This window comes from Bufo gargarizans, chromosome 7 (genome assembly GCF_014858855.1).
Source record: "Bufo gargarizans isolate SCDJY-AF-19 chromosome 7, ASM1485885v1, whole genome shotgun sequence".
NCBI classification, from domain to species: domain Eukaryota; kingdom Metazoa; phylum Chordata; class Amphibia; order Anura; family Bufonidae; genus Bufo; species Bufo gargarizans.
This window is the reverse complement of record NC_058086.1, coordinates 153,133,511-153,150,504: the sequence shown is the minus strand read 5'-3', so window position 1 is coordinate 153,150,504 and position 16,994 is coordinate 153,133,511. Positions and strand designations below refer to the sequence as shown.

The following is a 16,994-nucleotide window of genomic DNA, read 5'->3' as shown; positions in this document are numbered from 1 at the left end:
ACAAAATGCTGGCTGCAGCTCACAAATCAATCAGTGTGACTGGATCTTCTCAATTGTTCCTGTTGATAACAAATGTTGGGGGAAAGAAAGATCAGGCATTTTAGATTTCAACCTGCCATGGATTTCTTTTCACAGGAGATAAGAGGCTGCTAGAGGAGTCTAGCAACTCCTGCATAGACTTCTGTGGATTCGGATGACAACGATGCACCCAGGGCCGTTTCTAGGGGCGGGCGGGGCGGGCGGGACGGGCGGCCGCCCGGGGCGCTGTCAGAAGCAGGGGCGCCCGTTGAGGTAAAAAAAAATAATAATTATAATTGGGTTATGAAAGTAAAGGATCGGGCGGTCGGCCGGCGGCGCCCCTCATGCTGAGCCTCCTGAGCGGCCGGCTCAGTGCTGCGCAGCCTGCCTGCGCTGCAGACTGAGTTGTTAATGTAGCGTGGCCGAGCTCTGTTCGGTCCGGCCCGGGGTACAGGAGCATTTGTTTCCTGTACCCGGCCGGACTGAAAGGAAGTGCACACTAAGTGAGCACTTCCTGTCAGCCGGGTACAGGAAACAAAAGCTCCTGTACCGCGGAGCGAACAGAGCTCGGCCACGCTACATTAGAAGTGACACTGACAAGGGGGAGGAAATGTGAGTGACAAGGGGGTGGGGGGTGTAGATGGAATGAGAGTGACAAGGGGGGTGGGGGGAGTAGTAGACTGAGAGTGACAAGGGGGGGGGAGTAGTAGACTGAGAGTGACAAGCGGGGGGGAGTAGTAGACTGAGAGTGACAAGCGGGGGGAGTAGTAGACTGAGAGTGACAAGCGGGGGGAGTAGTAGACTGAGAGTGACAAGGGGGGGAGTATAGAATGAGAGTGACAAGGGGGGGGAGTAGTAGAATGAGAGTGACAAGGGGGGTGGGGGAGTAGTAGAATGAGAGTGACAAGGGGGGTGGGGGGAGAGTAGAATGAGAGTGACAAGGGGGGAAGAAGAGAGTGACAAGGGAGGGGGGAGAAGAGAGTGACAAGGGGGGGGGGGAGAAGAGAGTGACAAGGGAGGGGGGGGGAGAAGAGAGTGACAAGGGAGGGGGGGGAGAAGAGAGTGACAAGGGAGGGGGGGGGAGAAGAGAGTGACAAGGGAGGGGGGGAGAAGAGAGTGACAAGGGAGGGGGGGGAGAAGAGAGTGACAAGGGAGGGGGGGAGAAGAGAGTGACAAGGAGGGGGAGGAAGAAGAGGGGGGGGAGAAGAGAGTGACAAGGGAGGGGGGGAGAAGAGAGTGACAAGGGAGGGGGGGAGAAGAGAGTGACAAGGGAGGGGGGAGAAGAGAGTGACAAGGGAGGGGGGGGAGAAGAGAGTGACAAGGGAGGGGGGGAGAAGAGAGTGACAAGGGAGGGGGGGGAGAAGAGAGTGACAAGGGAGGGGGGGAGAAGAGAGTGACAAGGGAGGGGGGGAGAAGAGAGTGACAAGGGAGGGGGGGGAGAAGAGAGTGACAAGGGGGGGGGGGGAGAAGAGAGTGACAAGGGAGGGGGGGAGAAGAGAGTGACAAGGGAGGGGGGGAGAAGAGAGTGACAAGGGAGTCCGCAGAGCCAGACCAAGAGCCAGACTGCAGCCAGAGACCAGATCATCTAATTGTCCTGGTGGTAAGTAGACAATGCAATATGTGTATTATTTAATTGTTTAGTTATTAATACTACATTTTGCGGACCGCACATTGCCGGCACTAAGAGAATATGCCTATTCTTGTCCGTTATTGGGGACAAGAATAGGACATGTACTATTTTTTTTAAGGATCGGAATTGCGGATCCGGGTCCGCAATTCCGGATCTGATAAGGGGGGGGGCGGGGGTGCCAATTTTTATCTTGCCTAGGGCGGCAAAACTCCTTGCACCGGCCCTGGTCAGACTTACTGACGTCACGCGCCTGATCCTCCCACTAGGCGGCGCAGGCGCGTGACATACAGTGACTGAGTGAGTGCCGCACTGCCTGCCTGTTACCGCCCGCCCTGAGTCCCCTGAGCAGTGCTGATGCCTGCTGTGAGGCGAGTGATGGTCTGGGGGGGCATTAATTACAATGGGGGGATGGGGGTTATTACAATGGGGGGGGGCATTAATTACAATGGGGGGAATTAATTACAATGGGGGGGCCACTGTGGGAGACATGAAAATGGGGGCCACTGTCACTGTGGGGGACATTAAGTTTAATAAGGATCACTATGGACATTATTTAGAATGGAGGCTGCTGTTGGTGTCATTACTCATTATAACTGTATAATGTCTGATAGGCCTAGTCCTGAGCTGAGTTATATTACCCTGCCCATGCCCTGTATAATAATGTACCCATCCCTGATACCCCTTAGTTATATTACCCCGTTGGAGTAATATAACTAAGGGGTATCAGGGTACATTATTATACAGGGCAGGGTAATATAACCCAGGACTAGGCCTATCAGACATTATACAGTTATAATGACATCCACAGCAGCCTCCATTCTAAATAATGTCCATAGTGATCCTTATTAAAAATAATGTCCCCCCACAGGCAGCCTGCGTGACGTACAGTGAGTGAGGTGAGCACCGCCGCCCGCACTGCCTGCCTGTTACCGCCCGCCCGGAGCAGTGCTGAGAAAGAAGCCTGCTGTGAGTGAGAGCCTGAGTCTATGGGACAGTGGGTCACTGGGTGCGTCACTGTGACCGTCCGTGCAATGTGGTTCCACATTTTTTACAATGGGGAGACACGTATTTCATCGAGCAGTTGTGAGGGGAGGGGGGGGGGAGTTTTTTTGACTCTCGCCCTGAGAGAAATTTTACCTAGAAACTGCACTGGATGCACCATACAATATACCTGCGCCGTTATCCAGAAGTTCCAGAGTTTCTGTTGCACCAGATGCTGGCTCAATTATTGCCGTTACTTTTGCTCCTCTCACAGGTAACATTCCTTGACTGACTGCTGCATATACAATCATTGGATTCGGGTAAGTGTTTGTGACTGTGTTCATATGGGTATTAACAGTAATTGGAGGCAGGTTTACATCTGCTGCTCTAGAGTTCACAATGAAACCTAGGGCTTGGTTCGATGTAAGAAGGTTACAAATGCTATAATCCCATTGTCCTCTCTATAAAGACAAAAAAAAACACAGATTACATAAGAGAAGGTATATAGAGATTTTTATATTTTTTTACTATAACGTGAATTTTCCGAAACAACCTTTATCACCAGATTCCTAAACTAAAATAGTGAGAATGATGGCTATCTGCACACTGTGTTCTGCAATGTGGACTGCAGGGTGAGAAGCACCTCCTGGTCATTCTTATTCTGTACTCACTATTTTTACTTGATCCTCTTGCTCTGAGTCTACATGTTATATGCAAACCACCAGATCAGCCTCTCGTTATGTGGGTACGGCTACGCGGCGACAAAAAAGTCAAGCATCATTCTATGTAATGGTGTTGCAATGTGGCACACAACTTCGACACGACAGTCACCAAAAATCCAGACATGCTGGATTGTGCATCGCAAGTAGTATGTCATGCGTTACTTTTACTTCATTGACTTTAAAGGGGTTCTACTAGAATTAAGAAAATTTAAATACTTAAATATGACTTTATCACAAAATATATTCCTAAATCCCTTTCATTAGTTATAATTGCTCCTTTTGTCTAGAGAGCAATCAATAGGAGAAATAAAATGGACGCCATCCTATTAGTACATACAAAACCTGTCCTAATCACACAGCACGACAAGTTACTTCACAACACTGAGGTAAAGAGCTGCCTCATCCTCCTCTCTGCTCTGTTTGTCTGGGATTATGATCCTGAATACAGCTGATATGATCTTTAGCTGAATCTCTGGAATGGAGTTCATGAGGAGACATAAAGTACAGAGAGGATGGACAGGACAGACTGTGGTAATGGAGGGGGCATACAACTGCTGCTGTTCATTATCCACATCCCCACCTCCTCTCTGTACTTCATATCTCCTCATGAACTTTATTCTGACAGATTCAGCTGAAGATTTTATTAAACTGTATTCAGGATCATAATTAGACATGAGCAAAGTTTACAAAAATTAGATTCAGCTGCTTTGTAGAATTTCGTCCAATGGAATTTCTCTGACATTCGGATCGAAATCCACTTCAGATACTAATCATAATCCCTGACAAGCAGAGCAGAGAGTAGGATGAGGCAGCTGTTTAGCTCAGTGTTGTGAAGTAACTTGTCCTTCTGTGTGATTAGTACAGGTTTTCTGTGCACTAATAGGATGGCGGCCATTTAATTGCACCTGATAATTTCTCCTTATAAAAAAAAAAAAACATTATAACTAAGGAAGGGTGTTTGGGAATATATTTATAAGTAATATTTAAGTATTTTCATTAACTATATTCTGGAAAATCCCTTTAATGTAAGTCATGCTCGATATGCAACTCACCTGGGATATGGCTGTGTTTTCACAGCCATATCACAGTTCCCAAAAAACATGGGTGACAGCAAGTTGCTCAACTTTTTTGTGACTAGCTGTCGCATGACAAGTCGCCATGTAACCGTACTCAAAGGCTTCTTTCACATGAGCGTGATGGATTGGCTCCGGATGCGTTCAGGGTGCGTTCAGTGAAACTCACACCATTTTGCAAGCAAGTTCAGTCAGTTTTGTCTACAATTGCGTTCAGTTTTTTCCGCGCAGGTGCAATGCGTTTTGATGCATTTTTCACGCGCGTGATAAAAAAATTAAGGTTTACAAACAACATCTCTTAGGCCCCTTTCACACGGGCCTTGCGGGAAAATGTGCGGGTGCGTTGCGGGAACACCCGCAATTTTTCAGCGCGAGTGCAAAACATTGTAATGCGTTCTGCACTCGCGTGAGAAAAATCACGCATGTTTGGTACCCAAACCCGAACTTCTTCACAGAAGTTCGGGCTTGGGATCGGTGTTCTGTAGATTGTATTATTTTCCCTTATAACATGGTTATAAGGGAAAATAATAGCATTCTGAATACAGAATGCATAGTAAAATAGCGCTGGAGGGGTTAAAAAAATAATAATAATAATTTAACTCACCTTAGTCCACTTGTTCGCGCAGCGGCATCTCCTTCTGTCTCCTTTGCTGAACAGGACCTGGGGTGAGCATTAATTACATGAACAGGACCTGTGATGACGTCACTCCGGTCATCACATGGTCCATCACATGATCTTTTACCATGGTGATGGATCATGTGATGGAACAAGTGATGACCGGAGTGACGTCATCACAGGTCCTGTTCATGTAATTAATGCTCACCCCAGGTCCTGTTCAGCAAAGGAGACAGAAGGAGATGCCGGGCTACGCGAGCAAGTGGATTAAGGTGAGTTAAATCATTTTTAATTTTTTTTTAACCCCTCCAGCTCTATTGTACTATGCATTCTGTATTCAGAATGCTATTATTTTCCCTTATAACCATAAGGGAAAATAATAATGATCGGGTCTCCATCCCGATCGTCTCCTAGCAACCGTGCGTGAAAATCGCACCGCATCCGCACTAGCTTGCGGATGCTTGCAATTTTCACGCAACCCCATTCATTTCTATGGGGCCTGCGTTACGTGAAAAACGCACAAAATAGAGCATGCTGCAATTTTCACACAACGCATAAGCGATGCGTGAAAATCACCGCTCGTGTGCACATCCCCATAGAAATTAATGGGTCGGTATTCAGTGCGGGTGCAATGCGTTCAACTCACTCATCGCATCCCCGCGGAATACTCGCCCGTGTGAAAGGGGCCTTAGCAACCATCAGTGATAAACGCATTGCATCTGCACTTGCTTGCGGATGCAATGCGTTTTTTTACTGAACCCCATTCACTTCTATGGGGCCAGGGCTGCGTGAAAAACACAGAATATAGAACATGCTGCGTTTTTCACGCAACGCAGAACTGATGCGTGAAATGTACACAGACCAAACAAAACACAATTTGGGGATATACCCCTTAGGCCCCTTTCACACGAGCGTGACGGATTAGATCCAGATGCGTTCAGTGAAACTCGCACTATTTTGCAAGCAAGTTCAGTCAGTTTTGTCGTTTTGCAATTGCGTTCAGTTGTTCTGTTTTTTCCGCGCGGGTGCAATGCGTTTTGATGCGTTTTTCACGCGTGTGATAAAAAACTGAAGGTTTACAAACATCATCTATAAGCAACCATCAGTGAAAAACGCATCGCACCCGCACTTGCTTGCGGATGCAATGCGTTTTTCACGCAGCCCCATTCACTTCTATGGGGCCAGGGCTGCGTGAAAAACTCTGAATATAGAGCATACTGCGATTTTCACGCAACGCAGAACTGATGCGTGAAAAACAACGCTCATGTACACAGACCCATTGAAATGAATGGGTCAGGACTCAGTGCGGGTGCAATGCGTTCACGTCACGCATTGCACCCGCGCGGAAAACTCGCTCGTGTGAAAGGGGCCTTACCGGCTCTATCAGGGAACCACGGTGTATGAAAAGCTGACGTCGTGTCACGGTCAGCAGAGACTTCTGAATCAAAGACTGAGAAAAAACCAGCACCACTTTATTCCAAACTGGTCACTTTATTTGTAGAAAAAAGTAAAAACTCAAGCAGTAAAAAACAACAAGGTGATGTTTTTTACTGCTTGAGTTTTTACTTTTTTCTACAAATAAAGTGACTAGTTTGGAATACGGCGGTGCTGGTTTTTCTAAGTCCATGTACACAGACCCATTGAAAGGAATGGTCAGGATTCAGTGCGGGTGCTATGCGTTCACATCACGTATTGCACCCGCATGGCAAACTCGCTCGTGTGAAAGGGGCCTAATTGTTCTGATGCTTTGAATCATGTGAATGACTGAGCTGATCTTGAACATTCCAATATTGTTCCCACATCATGAGAATCACCAGTGCTGCCTGCGACTATTCTCACACTGCCTAGCCATTACTGTGATCGCCTGTGCGGTGTGAGAATAGACAGCGTTACCCATGTCACAGCATCTGTTATATCAGATATACTTCTCAATGCAGCAGAGCTGTGGTGCGTGGCAATAGAAATCTGTTCCAAAGGGTTGCGTTTTCCCACATCTTAGTCTGCTCCTTTTTAATAAGATGTGCCCCCTTTCCAGCTAAGCCTCAACCGCTTCTCAAGCAAGGTGCAGTGGATTCTCTTGTTGTGGCGCACGTACTTCATAAATGAGGCATGTATACCTTACCTCTGCTGTTCCTGGAATTGCCAGCCTAGAAGATTTAGTAGTTGAGTCAGGGGTGAAAAATGCCTGTGTGTATATTTGTCCCTTAGGATCTTGTAATTTAAGAGATGGTACAGCAGTTTGCCAGGTAACCACAAAGAAAGTATCGTTTCCCACTGTCTTGTCGATGAAGACGCTGCCATTTAAGCAATCCTGCGGTTTAAGGACCGTAGCTGTGCTTTCCAGCTGTAATGGAACATATTTATACATGTCATATATACTACACACAACAGTTTTTCTCTGGCCAAATCCCAACATATTTTCCGGGCAGTCAATGGGGCCGGTTGGCATTTCGGTCAAACCAGGCAATACCAGACTCGGAGAGAGCTCTGGCAGGATGTTCTCTTCTGGAACAGCCTCCCGGAGACCGGTAATGCTAGGGTGTAACTAGCATTGTAGATCCAAAAGACTGTTGACAGGTACACAACAGGTACTCATGCTATTAGGCCTCTTGCACACGGCCGTGTGCTGGCCGTGTCGGCGCTGCGTCCCGCAAATTGCGGTCCGCAATGCACGGGCACCGATCATGGGCCAGTCGTGGGGTCCGCGATCCATCCGTTCTGCAAAAAGATATGACAAGTTCTATCTTTTTACGAAACGGAAGCACAGAACGGAACCCCACAAAAGCACTCCGTAGTGCTTCCGTTCCGTGGTTCCGTTCCGCACCGCATCTCCGGATTTGTGGACCCATTCAAGTGAATGGGTCCGCATCTGTGATGCAGAATGCACATGGCTGGTGTCCCGTGTATTGCGGACCCGCCGTAAGCAGGCCGCAATACGGCCACGGGGGACACATAGTCGTGTGCACGAGGGCTTATGCTCCGTACACTTACATAACACCTTCAGAAACCCTCAACCAGTACATGGAAAGCCCTTTACATCAGAGCAGCTTTTACAAGGATTCCCATTAGTTCTCAGAAGTTGCATGGGGAATAGTCCTTAATGACAATCAGTCTTTCTTTCTCTTAATGCTCCAAATTGGAGGTTAATGCTGTTTTTATCGTACTGTATGTATAATCCTATACTTCGGTTTCATTTTATAGGACTACTATATTCAGACAAATGATCCTTTTGTCTTTTAAGTATGGTGGGTAGCTGATAGCTTGAGATCTCTCCACCTAATGCAAAGGAGGCTGGAGTCACATACATGACAGTTTCCTTCCTTTGTCAATATCTTCATTACCTCTCTGAGTTGTCTGGAGATACTGTGATCTTTGCCCTTCTATGGGCTGGGACATAGAATTAACTATGGAGGTTTTGTAACCCTCGAAGATGGAAGCTGAGGTTCAGCTTGTCCTCAGGCATCACACACAGACTTTCTTCTTCCTGCACTGAAGTCTGATTAACATGGGTGTTTGATCTGAGGTCTGATTGGGGGTCATATTCACATTGGGGGACTGATCTGAGGTCTGAATGGGGGTCATTCATATTGGGGGTCTGATCTGAGGTCTGATTGGGGGTCATATTCACCTTGGTAGTTTGATCTGAGGTCTGATTGGGGGTCATTTACATTAGGAATCCTATCTTAGGTCTGAATAGGGGTTATTCACATTAAGGTCTGATCTAAGGTCTTATTCGCATTGGGGTCTGATCTGAGGTGTGATTGGGGGTCATTCATATGGTGGTAGGATCTAAGGTGTGATTGGGGTTTTATATACATTGGGGTTCTGAGCTGAGGTCTGATTGGGGGTCTTATTAACATTGGGGGTCTGATTGATGGTCTGAGCTGAGGTCTGATGAAAAAAAATATATTTTTTCTTATTTTTCTCCTCTAAAACGTAGGTGCATCTTAGGGTCCATTCACACGTCCACAAAATGGGTCCGCATCTGTGGTTCTGCAATTTTGTGGACCCATTCATTTTTGTGGACCCTGCAAAAAAATAGAACATGTCCAATTCTTGTCCGCAGACACGGACAAGAAAAGGCTTTTCTATTATAGCACCGGCTATGTGCAGTCCGCAATTTGGACCCTTATGGGCAGGTCTGTCTTATAGGGCGAAAAAAATGTAATTTTTTTTTCATGAAAAGGTCAAATGTCTCATATTCAACGTCTGATATGTTCTATGATCTCTTGTGAATAAAATATAGGTCTATGAGATTTGCCTATCTTTGCATTGTTTTTATTGACATTTATTCACATTGTTTTCTGAACCTTACTGGTTTTGTTACTACTGTATATATTGCCATGTATCATATTCCTACGTAGCATAGCATGACCATTACTACATAGTAAAACCCTACATGGAGTTTGGATGCTCTCCTCCGGGTACTCCTGGTTCCTCCCATATTCCACTGATAGTGAACTTAGATTGTGCGCCCCACTGGGGACAGCAGGATGCTAATGTCTGTAAAGTCCTGCGGCTAGTGTTGAGCGAAGTAGACATCAATCCGAATTTTAGGAATATTTTGATTTGCTCCGAAGCCGAATTCCCTCGTGCTTCCTGGAGACTAATTGATTTTCGGTAAAGAATATAATTTTTTTTTTACCTGATCAGTTTGGGTGTGAAGAAGCCGCCACGGCCATCGTGCTTGATGATCCTGCGTGAAATCTCGTGCACGGCACAAGATGCCACACTGGATCTTTTAGGATCCATTCACACATCCGTATGTGTTTTGCGGATCTGCAAAACATGGACACTGGCAATGTGAGTTCCGCATCTTGCGGACCACACATTGCTGGCACTATAATAGAAAATGCCTAATCTTGTCCGCAATTGTGGACAAGAATAAGACATGTTTAATTTTTTTCGGGAACGGAATTGCGGACCCGGAAGTGCGGATCCGGACAGCACATCGTGTGGCCCCATAGAACTGAATGGGTCCGCAATTTCATTCGCAAAATGCGGAACAGAATTGCGGACGTGTGAATGGAGCCTAAGCAAGATGGCCATGGCGGCCTCTTTGTGCTCAAATGATCAACCCCTAAAAGCGCACGGATCTGAGGGGTTCAGTGATGGGGGGCGGTGCAATCACCATTCCCTGTCATTGAAGAAGTAATTCATCACGAAGCAAATCTTTTTGTAAAATTCAGCGAAGCAGCCGAATCGAATCTTTGAGAACTTTGCTCAACACAAGCCACAGAATATGTCAGCGCTAGAAAAGTGAGTAAAATAAAATAAATAAATATTAGCTTCTTCTTGGTTTCAAAGTTTAAAGAGGACCCGTCACCTCTGATGTCCGTTTTATTAAATACTAACATTCCCCATGTAAAAACATATTCTGGAGGCTCTATTCATATGAGTTATGCCATTCCTCTAATATTCCTATTCGAAGTTTATGAATTCATTGCCAGCAGTCTGCAACAAAGGTCTGGCTGGGTGTTACCAGTTGAGGGCAGGTCCTTGCACCGTCTGACATCAGCAGCACTGATCAGATGCAGGGAAAACCTCCGCACCCAGATGGACTTTTGTTGCAGACTTCTGGCAATTCAGTCATAAACGTGTGGCAGAAATACCAAGGAATGGCACAACATAGAGCCATAAGAATAGATGCTCCAGAAGTGTCATTACATGGGGGATGCAAGTAGTAAATCACACATGTCCGGAGAGGTGACAGGTCTTCTTTAAAGGGGTTGTCCAGCCCATAATATTGAGGCTCTATCCTCAGGATAGGTCATCAGTATCTGATCGGCGGGGGTCCGACACCTAGGACACCCTTCAATCAGCTGTGAGACGAGCAGGTGACGCTCCATGCGAGCACCGCTTTCTCGTCATTACACTACATCTCGTCTCCAATGAAGAGGTGGCGTAGAGTGTAATTACTGGCGCCAGCTCCGTCCACTTGAATGGAGCGGGTGCTTGTATTACACTGCACTTCCGAGACTAAGTGTGGTGCAATGAAGAGGAAGTGGTGCTCACATGGAGCATCACCTCCTCTTCAAACAGCTGATCGGCGTGGGTCCCGGGTGTCGGACCCCGGCCGATCTCATATTGATCACCTATCCTGAGGATAGGTCATTAATATTATGGGCTGGACAACCCTTTTAATATTAGCTAAATAACTACATTGCCCATTGAGTAATATTACAATAAATTACCTGCATAGACTGCTTAGTGATATCCCCATTTCCAGCTGAAATTCCAGTGAATGCATCAATTAAACCATTTGCATCTAAACTTTCACTTGCTGAGTACTGACTTCCACCTGGAAAAATACAGATGATTTACTGAAAACCATTATATTTTGAACCACTTTTCCCAGTTCAACTAGTTGTTTTGTCTTTTTCTTTCATTTTTTGTTTTAACCCCCTTCAAAACACCCGCAAGTACAAGTAAGGCGTAAGTCTGTTCTTTAAAAATGGCGGCTGCTCCCAAATGCAGTGTGCACCATAATGTTTCTGCATACCCTCCCTACCCACCCCCCCCCCTTAGGGAAATGTCTGTAATCGGCAATAACTTCAATCACAGACATTTAACCTCTCAGGTGCTGTGGTCAATTGTGACTATGGCATCTGAGTCGGCAATCTCGGGAGCGCCCAAACGGCTCCTCAGCACAGTGATAAGAAGAGCCGTTAATTTCTTGTGGTAGCCTCTTGTGGAAAATCATTGCAGTCCATGGGACAAGCGCTCTAATGATCACATATTCAAGTCCCCAAAGGGGACTTAAAATATGTGCAGAAAAGTGAAAAAAAAATGTTTTAAATATAAAACAATTTTTAAAAATAAAACAATTTTTAAAAATATGAAATGTTTTGGGTCACTTCAACTACCAAAAAATGAATAAAAAGTGATCAAAAAGTCACTCCAAAATGGTATTAGTAAAAACCACAGATCGCCCTGCAAAAATGAACCCTAACACAACTCCATAAATGTAACTATAAAAAAATGTTATGGGGGTCAGAATATGGTGATGCAAGGAAAAATAATAGTTTTCCAATGTTTTTTTAAGTATTAAAACACAAGAAATGCTATATAAATATGGTATTACTCTAATCATACTGACCCAAAGAATGACGTAAACAGGTCCTTTTTACTGCATTGGGAACACCATTAAAAACGAAAGCCATAAAACCACGGCAGAATTGCATATTTTTTTATCAATTCCACCGCATTTGGTGCATTGCGGTCTGCAAATTGTGGTCCCCAAAGCACAGGCACAATCCATGTGGCCAGCGATGATGGATGCAGACCTATTTAACTTGAACGGGTCCGCAATCCGACCGCACCACAAAAAAATAGAGCATGCATTTTTTTTTTGTGGTGCGGAGACAAGAAAATCAAAATGCCACGGAAGTGCTCAGTAGTGCCTCCGTAGCCTTCTGCTCCATGCATCCGCTCTGTATCTTCTGGATTGCGAACCCATTCAAGTGAATGGGTCCGCATCTGTGATATGATGCACACATGGTCGGTGCCCGTATATTGAGGACCCACTGTTTGCACAGCCGGCACATGTTTGTGTGTATGAGCCCTAAATGGGTTGTGTCACTTCAGGGCACTTACTATTATATTGTTATTGTCCATATTGCCTCCTTTGCTGACTTAATTAATTTTCCATCGCATTATACACTGCTCGTTTCAATGGTTACGACCACCCTGCAATCCAGCAGCAGTGGTCGTGCTTGCACATTTTAGGAAAAAGTGCCACCAAAGAGGCTGTTGCTTCCTATAGTGTGCAACCACGACCACCGCTTCTGGATTGTGGGGTGGTCATAATCCCTGGAAATGAGTAGTGTATAATTTGATAGAAAAATGAATCCTGCCAGCAATGGAAGCAACATGGACAATAACAATACATTAGTAAGTGGCTTGTATTAACTTTCTCTACATGATAAATGTAATTGGCTAAAGTGACAGAAGCCTTTTAAGTGGTTAAAACACGTAGGGCCATAATCTGATACTTACCCATGAAATTGTTTTCAGACTTTGAATTAACCTCTAAGTGACCAGCCTATCTTACAGTTTAACAGCCAAGCTTTTTTTTTTTACTCATTGTTGCATTAAAAAGCCATAACTTGACAACATGGTATGAGGGTTAGTTGGTTATTACTTTAGCTCAACAAAAAGCTATTATGTTTTTGTGTCGCATTTCAAGAGCCATTTGATTTAGATTTTTATATGACTGCATATTTGATAGCTTTTTATTCCATTTTTGGGAGAAAGGCACAGAAAACAGCAAAAAAGGAAAAGCTATTCTGCCCTTTTTTTTTTTAACAAAGTACACCATGTGGGATAAATTATGAAAAAATTATATTTTAGGTTGTTACAGATGCAGCAATTATTATGTGGAGTTTTGTTTCCATAATAAAGCAATTTGAAACGGGAAACGCCCCATTCAGATCTCCGTTTCGATATCCAGCAGGCTGTTATGGCGCAGAGAAATCTGTCGGATCTTCGGGGTCCGGTGTTGCTGGATACTGTACTTCACTGCCCCATCCCCATTGTCTGAAATGGGGTCCCATGGTGATCCGTCTGATTTCAAGGAAAAAATGTCAGGTTTTGGCCTGAAGAAAACCTTGCATGCAACAGTTTATGTCTGGCTGAAACTCAGCATTTTTGCTGGAATTTGGTCAGCTCACTGCCGGACCCCATTGCAGTCAAGCAGGGAGAAACGGCAGGAGTTTCTATAAATGTTAGAAATGTTTTTATTATTTATTTTTTTCTCCCATTCTGGGATTCACATGAGATTGTTTGATCACTTCTATAAGACACTGCAGTACAACCCCTATTATGCAGCTTCCAGAGGCAGAACCTAGAGCTGTGATCGCTAATCTCCAACACTACAGCTGTGGTAAAGCTACGACTCCCAAAATGTACACCTGCCTGGCTGTTCTCAGAACTCCATAGCAATGAATAGTGCATGCTGGAAGTTGTAGTTTCACCACAGCTGCGGTGCCGGAGGTTAGCCATCACTGACCTAGAAGTTGTCAGTGACATGAGTAGAAACCATAGGGCCCAACAGCAAAATTAAGATTAACCCTTCCTTCCAACTCTTTCCTATACCGACCACAAAACACTCAGGGACTTTGTATACTTTCTGTGCTGTAGTCTATATATTGCCTCATGCAAACAACTGTATTATCATTTTCTGCGGATTGAATGCTGACCCATTCATTTTTATATATCATCCGTGTGGCTGTGCTGCAAATTATTGTAGGCATTTCTGCAATGGGGCCCAGGAAAAGCGTTAGATGCACACGAACCCCACTCATATTTTGCAGATTTTTCAGTTACAGACTGCAAAGCGGATATGGTCGTGTGCAGGAGGTCTTAAACAGAGTTGTTACTTTCTCAATAGGACAGAGTCCTACACAGCAACAACCAGCACCGCCTAGAATCAAAAGAAGGTGAAGGAAGGAGCCGGAGGGGGGGGGGGGGGGGGGGGGGGCTTCCCTTAAGCAAGTCTAAAGACATTCCCAAGACTTGGTTGGCTCTATGCTCAATTTCAATAATAATTATATAACTATAAGGTATAGCTATTAGAATAATATCCCAGTTATAGCTATGGATATCAGAATATACGACTCACCTGTGTTATCTATCACCTGTTTCAGTGATTTTACCCAATTTGGACCCAGATTGATAAAATGAATAATTACTCCACTTTCATATATTTCAGGGAAGCAACGGTCAGGGGTATAATTGTCCTCTCCATCTGATAACAATATTATTTCAGTGCCATGTGATGACTTATCCAATCCTTTGTTAACCTACCCATACCAAAAAAATGACATTTTAGTAGTGAGAATCTTAAGCACAATTATTTTAATCCTGATAATAGTCCATCTAAAATGGCGCACTGTACCCCAATGCCAGTCAGGATGCCCGGACAAATGTTTGTTCCTGAAATTGTTGTTTTTGGAAGAAGAGATTTCAGTTTCTGACGTTCTGTAACACTTTGTATTTGAAGTAGTGATGAAATGATATAGGCAGAATCTGAGAATGTGACAATTCCGACGTAAGATCCAGCTTCTATGATCTGCATAACAAATATTTCCGCTGCTTGGTATAGCTTTGCAATGCGGGTCTACAGCAAGAGGAAAAAGAAATGTCCATTGTAAAACATTATCAGACCACACATGAATAGGCTAGGGAGGGAGTCAACATGTCCTTCATTAAATCCGGTAGAGCCTTAAACTGTGCTGACAATTTATAATTATAATGTCTTCCCAAAAATGACAGAGTGCCCAACTTTTTCTCTACGTGGAGCATCTACACTGATCAAAAATTGGCAGTCGTTACAACAAATGGAGGTAAAAAAAAATTGTTTCAAACTGGCAAACTATATCCTGCCACAACACTCATTCAAAGATTAAAGGGGTCAGCATCTGATGAGGTAAAACATCACTTTTAATTCAACAAGTTAAAAACTCCTTGGCGTTACAACTGACGCGTTTCATGCACATAGGGCTTACTATACTTGAGAAAAGTAAAAAAGCTCAACCAGCGCTGACAAGTACAGTATAACAAGGTGAGGTTATTATGATATACAGTCCCCCTTTAACTATGGTGCCGTTTATAGTAATGACAACCTGAATGGTAAGCTAAATAACAAGTGTTCATAACACGGAGATGGATCGCTTGCCTGTTTTTGTAGTCCGTCCGCTGATGTTCCTCTTAGGAATGATGGCACTATCTTGCTATGAGGTACGCGAGTCTTCAGCTTCTACTCTAAGCGCGCGTGGTCCCGGCCGGTGACTCTCGCGTGCGAGGGAAGCCGTAGTAGTAATCCAATGAAGCGAATCTTCTGTGTGACATTACACTAGGTGCGGGTACCTGCTTGGACCAAAACACTGACGCGTTTTGGAACTATCGAGTTCCTTCCTCAGGGATAGCCTTAGTCCTGCCTGCTGATGAATAAATAGGCGTCCGTTTCCATGGTTAGTCATCCTATTCTCACCGCTACTCTCAATAGCAAGGCTGTCAAATAAATTTCTCTATTTTCACCATTCTCATTGCCCCATCTCAGAGCATTTTAATAAGGGGGGCCTCATTTTCTATGTCCAATATGTAAGTATATATTTATCCAGGTGGCCTTCAGGAAAACACAAAAAGTTCAATCTCAGGATTAAGACCTGCAGGTGCCAGCATATTTTAATTGTAAATCCATTTTGTTTCGTTTTTTTACATCAATTTAATGAAATCCCCTCCTCTGACGTGAGAGTGGATGACCATCAAACGTATTATTTATATTTCTGATATGTTCTCCTATTCTAATCAATAATGTCCTTTTTGTCCTCCCCACATAGAGTTTTAAACAGGGGCATTTTATAAAAATAAATTACCGTAAGTAAGGGTGTAATTTATTTTATAAAATGCCCCTGTTTAAAACTCTATGTGGGGAGGACAAAAAGGACATTATTGATTAGAATAGGAGAACATATCAGAAATATAAATAATACGTTTGATGGTCATCCACTCTCACGTCATTACAAAGAAAAACACAGGGGTAGGTTTGAAGGGTCAAAATTTGGAGCATTGGAACAAATTATACCAGAGTCTAGAGGAGGGGATTTCATTAAACTGATGTAAAAAAAACGAAACAAAATGGATTTACAATTTAAATGCGCTGGCACCTGCAGGCCTTAATCATGAGATTGAACTTTTTGCGTTTTCCTGAAGGCCACCTGGATAAATATATACTTACATATTGGACATAGAAAATGAGGCCCCCCTCATTAAAATTATCTGAGATGGGGCAATTAGAATGGTGGAAATAGAGAAATTTAATAGACAGCCTTGCTATTGAGAGTAGCGGTGAGAATAGGATGACTAACCATGGAAATGGACGCCTATTTATTCATCAGCAGGCGGGACCAAGGCTATCCCTGAGGAAGGAACTCGATAGTTCCGAAACGCGT

The 16,994-nt window shown here is 44.3% G+C and overlaps 1 protein-coding gene across 1 annotated transcript in view; it reads right to left on the bottom strand.

The window, feature by feature from the left end:
* Positions 1-16,994, bottom strand: part of LOC122944209 (calcium-activated chloride channel regulator 1-like) — a 69,199-nt gene that overhangs the window by 36,738 nt on the left and 15,467 nt on the right. Inside the window, exons 7-11 of the mRNA XM_044302432.1 lie at positions 14,939-15,160; positions 14,663-14,843; positions 11,235-11,341; positions 7,163-7,384; positions 2,820-3,090 (exon numbers count right to left, since the gene is read on the bottom strand). Coding sequence (XP_044158367.1) covers positions 2,820-3,090; positions 7,163-7,384; positions 11,235-11,341; positions 14,663-14,843; positions 14,939-15,160 — 1,003 coding nt within the window. The remainder of the gene's footprint in view (positions 1-2,819; positions 3,091-7,162; positions 7,385-11,234; positions 11,342-14,662; positions 14,844-14,938; positions 15,161-16,994) is intronic.